General features: G+C 43.2%; 1 protein-coding gene across 1 annotated transcript in view; it reads right to left on the bottom strand.

The window, feature by feature from the left end:
• Positions 1–7,500, bottom strand: part of LOC311059713 (regulator of G-protein signaling 9-like) — a gene marked incomplete at both ends in the record, with an annotated part of 23,603 nt that overhangs the window by 13,635 nt on the left and 2,468 nt on the right. Inside the window, 6 exons of the mRNA XM_084077741.1 lie at positions 211–287; positions 522–580; positions 675–726; positions 866–972; positions 1,383–1,433; positions 4,253–4,349. Of these exons, the coding sequence (XP_083933867.1) occupies positions 211–287; positions 522–580; positions 675–726; positions 866–972; positions 1,383–1,433; positions 4,253–4,349 (443 nt within the window). The remainder of the gene's footprint in view (positions 1–210; positions 288–521; positions 581–674; positions 727–865; positions 973–1,382; positions 1,434–4,252; positions 4,350–7,500) is intronic.

Below are 7,500 nucleotides of genomic sequence, written 5' to 3'. Positions count from 1 at the left end.
GGGATTTTATGTGATTGTTTCGCGAAAAGTTGCGAAAATATTGGGGGTTTTATGTGATTTTATGCGGTGAAATTGCGGGAAGTAGCGAAATATGTGGAAATATGCGAACATATGCGCCGCATATTTCACACATTATGTGGTGCGATGCGATGCGATTTGGAAAAAAAGTTACCCCCTCCATAATTGTGCGAATAATGGCATGGTCCTTACCTGTACTGTTCTTTAGCCTGCATCACTATGAAGTCCCATTTGTGGTTCATCCATTTATGAAGACGGTTGTACTGCTCCTGAACACACAAAGCACCATAATGTCACCACAGGACAGACAACATGCTAAATGTTACATTATAACACTGATTCTCAACCGCTGTCATTTCAAAGGCCAACATTTTGATACGATCTCTATCTCTGGGACACCAATCTACCTCAGTGAAATCCTCAGTGTTCATTTAACGCTGACGTGTGTGTGTGTGTGTGTGTGTGTGTGTGTGTGTGTGTGTGTGTGTGTGTGTGTGTGTCACCTGCTCATACAGCTCTAGGATCCCTTTCTTGCGAATGTTTCTCTTTGCCAGATAGATCGCTTAGAAACAACATTGACATCATTATTAGAAGAGGTAAACAGATAATAGATGATGTGATGTAAGAAATAAATGTGTAGTTCCATTCAAACTCACCATAGTCGGTATCCTCCACAGGCCATTGCTGTGCAGGCCAAAAATATGGTGTCTGAGAAAGGACATAATGGTAACATATTTTGAGATGGCGGTCCGTGGCCAAATACATAATCACATTGGGGGTCCTTGACATGAAAAAGTTAGAGAACCACTGCTCTTGACAACATGTTGCTGTGTGGTTGGTTGTTTACCTGGAAGCGGTACAGAGATGTGTCGGGTTTGACCACTAAGCGCTTGTGGTCCTGTAAGGGGTAGATGTACCCAAAGGCCACAAACAAAGTAGCCATACTCCTGGCCTCTGAGGAACAGAGAGAGAGATCGCATTTTACAACATTCACACTGCCATGGCACGAATATCGGTTGTTTTGTTCTTCATGCAGAGTCGCGCCAGAGAAAGGCCCAAGCAAAGCGAGTGTCCACACCGAACGAGTGTTGATTTCGTCGACTAAAACTATGACGAAGATTTTTCGACGACTACCTTTTTTCACTGACGAAAACTAAATAAAAACTAAGACTAAAACTATGACTAAATATATTGACAATTTCGTTAACAAATAAAAACACATTTTTGGTGTACCCCATCACACAAAGATTTGGCGGACCCCCTGCAGTAACTCTGAGGACCCCCTAGGGGTCCCCGGACCCCCTGTTGAAGACACCTGGTCTAGGACAGAATGTCTGGCTGGGCTCGGTTGCATTATTTCTCACCTTCTGCGTCGGTCTGGAATCTGTTGGCGAGCCACGCTACTATGTCTTCACCTGAGGACAGAGAGGACATGCGGTTCAGTCTGTCAGCAATACATCCAAAAAGAAAACATAATTATCATGTTGACTAGAGGTGCAACAGTTAAAAAACAATTGATTTCTAAGCAAAATAAGAGGAATTTCCATTACAGCGCGAGTGTGTGTGTGTGTGTGTGTGTGTGTGTGTGTGTGTGTGTGTGTGTGTGTGTGTGTGTGTGTGTGTGTTTAAATGTCACTGCTGGAGGGTTAATAATCTGAGAGAGAGAGAGAGAGAGAGAGAGAGAGAGAGAGAGAGAGAGAGAGAGAGAGAGAGAGAGAGAGAGAGAGAGAGAAGAGAGAGAGAGAGAGAGAGAGAGAGAGAGAGAGAGAGAGAGAGAGAGAGAGTTGGGGAGAAAGACAGAGAGACAGAAGTGGGAAAGGAGAGGAAAGGAAAGGAGAAACAGAGAGGAAACAAAAAGCAATGTATCCAGGTCAATTGACAGCTGGGCTTCAATCATGTGTTTTATCATCAACAACCGATCACTCCATCTTCTCTCTCTCTCTCTCTCGTTCCCCCTCTTCTGTTTCTCTCACAATGTGTTGTACAACCACCTATTATTTTCTTAACCATTATTCTATACATACGTTTTTTGATCAATCAAATAACCGAGAAGCACGTTTTTCAATTCTGTATTGCCCTGTATTGTCAACGAATCGATTAACCACGCAAGTGCTATTTTATACCTTCGTCACACACTTCGTCATACAAAAAAAAACCGTCAAATCGTGTTAGTTTGTTAGTTGGCGTTTTGATTTTTTTTCACCGACATGCACAACATAGGGATTGACTGTTACTCGATTATTTTGATTCAATTAGCGATTATCAATTTTTTTTAATGATCTATTAAATCGATTAGTTGCACACCTATGATGCTTCTTCCTTTTCCCCCTCTTGTTTCTTCCTCTCATGATCTTCTTCTTTTATCCTTTTCCTCGCTCCATCACCCACTCCATCCTCCTACACCCCCTCCCACCCTCCCCCCACCTCCTCAGTCTCTCCTCCTCCTCCTCGGTAAAGGACGGGGGTTGTCATGGAGATGGGATCTCCAGCTCTTAAGTTTCAAACCAAAGCTCAGTGACACTCTATGCAGAAACACAATATATGCACTCATCACTGTGTTAGAGAGTGTTACTGATGAGCAGCATGTGTGTGTGTGTGTGTGTGTGTGTGTGTGTGTGTGTGTGTGTGTGTGTGTGTGTGTGTGTGTGTGTGTGTGTGTGTGTGTGTGTGTGTGTGTGTGTGTGTGTACATGTATTTATGAGCGTTTGTGTGTTTGTGTGTATTAGCCAGTATATGTGCTTGTGCCTGTGCCTGTTTGTGTGCGTGTGTGCGTGCGTGCATTGATGTGCATTTTTGTGAATGTGTGACTGTTTGAATGTCGTCTGCGTGCAGCGTGCAGCCCGTGCGTGCGGCCACGTGCACAATCCATGCGTGCATTCAATAGTGTCAATATGTCACTTCCTGTTTGATGTATTCTAGTTTGAAACGCCGAGGAAGGCCGACGTGCCGAAACGCGTCCGTTTCTCTAGACCAGTGGTTCTCAAACTTTTTCATGTCAAGGACCCCCAAAATGACACTTATTAGCCCGCGGACCCCCATTTGAAAAGATATGCCAAGGACCCCCATAAGAGAAGATTTTTACGGCACTATAGCAGTGATTTTCAACCATTTTAATTTCAAGGACCCCCAGTTTGACATGTATTAGGCTACGGACCCCCATTTAATGTCATTTCTATCTCTGGGACCCCAAAAAAAATCTATGTTAATTTAACTCTGAGAGTGTACAAATGGAACCAAATGGACCCGTCAGGGTCCATTTGGTTCCATTTGTACACTCTCTGAGTTACAGACCCATAAGGGTCAAACATGGTTCCTAACTATCTATCATTTAGCTGGGGACCCCCTGGAACTCCCTCAAGTACCCTTGGGGGTCCCCGGACCCCACTTTGAGAACCAAGGCTCTAGACAGACATGTCTGCTGCGGCTGTTCATCTTTAACAGAATAAACCAAGAACATAACTGAAGAGAGCGCGGATGTTCCTTTATTATAATGTATTCTCAAGAATCTGCACCCAGTTAACCCCAAGAGACTACTCCTCAAGGGGACTCCCCTTGAGTAGAGCATTGGTTCTCAAAGTGGGGTCCGGGGACCCCCAGGGGTACTTGAGGGGGTTCCAGGGGGTCCCCAGCTAAATGATGGACAGGAACCAAAGGGACCCTTATGGGTCTGTAACTCTGAGAGTGTACAAATGGAACCAAATGGACCCGTTAGGGAGTTACATTAACATTGATTTTACAATATGAATTGGAGTCCCATGAGGTATAAATGCCATTACATGGGGGTCCGTAGCCTAATGCATGTTAAACTGGGGGTCCTTGAAATTAAAATGGTTGAGAATCATTGCTATAGAGCCGTAAAAAACCTTCTCTTATGGGGGTCCCTGGCTTATCTTTTCAAATGGGGGTCCGAGGGCTAATATGTGTCAATTTGGGGGTCCTTGACATGAAAAAGTTTGAGAACCACTGGTATAGAGGTGATAGTGTGGTATAGAGGTGATAGTGTGGCATAGGTACCTGTGATAGCGTGTGGTATAGAGGTGATAGTGTGGTATAGGTACCTGTGATAGCGTGTGGTATAGAGGTGATAGTGTGGTATAGGTACCTGTGATAGCGTGTGGTATAGAGGTGATAGTGTGGTATAGGTACCTGTAATAGCGTGTGGTATAGAGGTGATAGTGTGGTATAGGTACCTGTGATAGCGTGTGGTATAGAGGTGATAGTGTGGTATAGGTACCTGTGATAGCGTGTGGTATAGAGGTGATAGCCAGTCTCTGGGGTTGAGACTTGACTCCTGTGTTTGGATCTTGCATCTCCAGCATCACTGCTTCCATCTGTGGAGGGAGGGGGGAGGACAAAGGTTACCGTGGGGAGGGGGTCACAGGTCACCTGTGACCAACACGTGGTGGAAGCCGTCGTTATGAAGGGCTGGACAGGACGACACCGAACAGGTCATGTTGAGAGTCACATGGTTGCAATATGTCTCTCTCTCTCTCTCTCTCTCTCTCTCTCTGAATGTGTCTGTCTGTCTGTCTGTCAGTCTGTCTGTCTGTCTGTCTGTCTGTCTCCCCAGGGGAACGGTATTTTAATGACGTAACATGCACGCGCGAGCACGCTCACCACGACCGGTAAACCTGTTATGCAAAGTAGGGTGAAAATTTACCAGTAGAACGCCGTGGTATCCCGTGTAGCGACCAAAACACCACTGCAACCACCTGGAATGACCTTAAATTAAAGATCTGTTCTCTCATAACATGTCTGCAACTGCTTCTAAACTTGTGTTGTATCACACGTTAGGGGAAAGATTCTGTTTTGTTTTGTTTTATCATTGATGTGAATATTGCTGTGAAAATGAAATTGTTCTTGGGCTGTGATGCAGCTCGACGACACTGCAAATGAGAGCAACCTCAATGTCCTTTACAGAATAAATAAAGGTTTGAATGAATGAAAGTCTGTCTGTCTGTCTGTCTGTCTGTCTCTCTCTCGCTTTTGGCTCTGTGTAGTTTAGAGGCCCCTCAATACAGTATATGATGACAATTTGGGGTAGATTGGACCAATAGTTTTTTTCCCCTCCCACAAACTGTGGAAGCCAATTATATCTACGCTACAAGCTTGTAGAGCGTCTATTTTCGGTATTTGTTAAAACTGATTGTTGAATTAAATTGTTTTTATGATGCTCATGTTGGTTTCTATATATTTTTTGGTTAATTACCCCTAGTGTGATGAACTGCTTGTAGAACTGATGAAAGTACATTTACCTGAGTATTGTAACGTAAGTACATTTTTGGACACTTTTGAATACTTGAGTAATATTTACTAGACGTGATCACTCTGGATCCCTGCAGTGACTCACAGAGCGGCCGTTACACAACCTCCAGTGTCTCCCTCGTATCAGCTCCCACTGCTGCGTGGGATGTGTTCAAAATAAATGAAACACAAAGCCAGACAGGTTGCAGCCTGTTTGTGGGCCAGTCAATTCATTCAGGCAAATTGATTCCATGTCACTCTGTATTAATATATACTTGTGGGGACGTTTGAGGAGTAGACATAGTGAGGACAATTTTACTGATCTTCACGACAGACATTGTTTTTCATAGTTATACTGTAAGAGATTTGGGGAGTTATAGGCTTTTACACTGACAAAATATTCAGGTATTCAGGTTTAAAATTCATGGATTCATGCATTCTCAAATGTTATGCAAAGGGATTTACAGTGTGCAAATTCACACACGCACACGCGCACACACACACACACACACACACGCACACACACACACGCACACACACACACACACACACACACCTGCTCATCGGGAGCAGACAGTTGGGGGTTCGATGTCTTGCTCAAGGACACTTTGACACTAACACATGGGGGGCCCAGGATCGAACCGGGAACCTTCCAATTCCCAAGCAGTCTATAAACCTCCTGAGCCCATGCCGCCCCCTGCATGCTGCATGTGTGTGTGTGTGTGTGTGCGTGCGTGCGTGCGTGCGTGCGTGCGTGCGTGTGACTGTGTGTGTGTGTGTGTGTGTGTGTGTGTGTGTGTGTGTGTGTGTGTGTGCGTGCGTGCGTGCGTGCGTGCGTGCGTGCGTGCGTGCGTGCGTGCGTGCGTGCGTGCGTGCGTGTGTGTACCTGTGACTCTGGGCAGTGTTTGATGTGGCCTTGTTGTTTGAAGTCATGTTGAACAGGCCCTTAGGGGCCCCGGTCGGTCAGAGCCAGACCAAAGCGCTCTTTGATGCCCAGTAGGCCCGTCACAATTATTACATAATCGTCCAATCAGAATTATTTGAGATAATTATTTTTGCATAATTATTTTTGCATAATCATCATAATCGCACATTTTTCAAATATAAAAAAGTAGATCTACAAGCTTACATATCAGCTATTTCTGCTATTTTACATGTATAAAATTCTTAAATATGTCAATACTTTATTTGTATATTTCAGTTACAAATTGTGTCTGCTTATCTTTTTGTTTCACCACTTCCAATGTCACTTGTTAATCTTGCATCCTGTATGAGCTCTCTCTCTCTCTCTCTCTCTCTCTCTTTCTCTTTCTCTCCTGATTAGATCAACCAACCTGAACATTTATTTAGTTTACTAAAGAGCTAAGTTTACTAAAGAGCTAAAGAGCTAAAGAGCAATCATTGCTATCAGAATATAGAGCTATTTAACCTAGAGCTATGTAATTATCTTATATTTTGGCTATTTTTTTTTTATCATGAAAAATTTTGCAAATCTTTGAATATATATATTTTTAAAGCCAACATTTGTAACTCAAATCTTTGCTTCTGTGATTCCAGAAATGTCTTCTAAATCTTTTTTTTTTCTTTTTATATATGTATGTTGCTATCAGTGGTTCTCAAACATTTCCATGTCAAGGACCCCCAAAATGATATGTATTTTGCCGCGGAACCTCATCTCAAAATATGTTGTTCCAGGGACCCCCAGATGCACTGCAGATCGGAGTTAAAATGTTTGCTTTAAAACATATATATATATATATATATATATATATATATAAAGATTTGCACACATTTTCCACAATTTTTCAAACAATTTGCCAAAGAAATATTAAAATGACACAGATGCGTTCCAGGTCTTAATGGATTATCACCCCAAAAATATCACTTATACAGTATTAGAGCAGCTGTTCACAGTCAGTATTGTAGTGTCTGTGCCGTGGACACAACAGGTTGCAGCGTGGTGCAGTGCATGGATTAGCAGTGTGTCAGGGAGTGGCTAGTGTTGATACTGATACTGATCCAGGCTTAATGCTTATTAAACTGAAGCACATTGTCACGCAGGAACAGCAGCAGACTGTATGATACAGTAGTGCAGGGGTCTTCAACGTTTTCAGGCCAAAAAAACCTTGGCTGGGAGCAAGATAGAAGCAGGGACCCCCATTATATATTGTATAAAATATTCATTTTTCCATAGATTTCATAGGCAGCTTCATAGCCTTGTTTCACAGCACTATCATG

Source organism: Gymnoscopelus microlampas (assembly GCF_963454915.1).
Source record: "Gymnoscopelus microlampas genome assembly, chromosome: 14".
Lineage (NCBI taxonomy): Eukaryota > Metazoa > Chordata > Actinopteri > Myctophiformes > Myctophidae > Gymnoscopelus > Gymnoscopelus microlampas.
The sequence above is the reverse complement of the archived record's forward strand: the minus strand, read 5'-3'. Positions and strand labels throughout refer to the sequence as shown.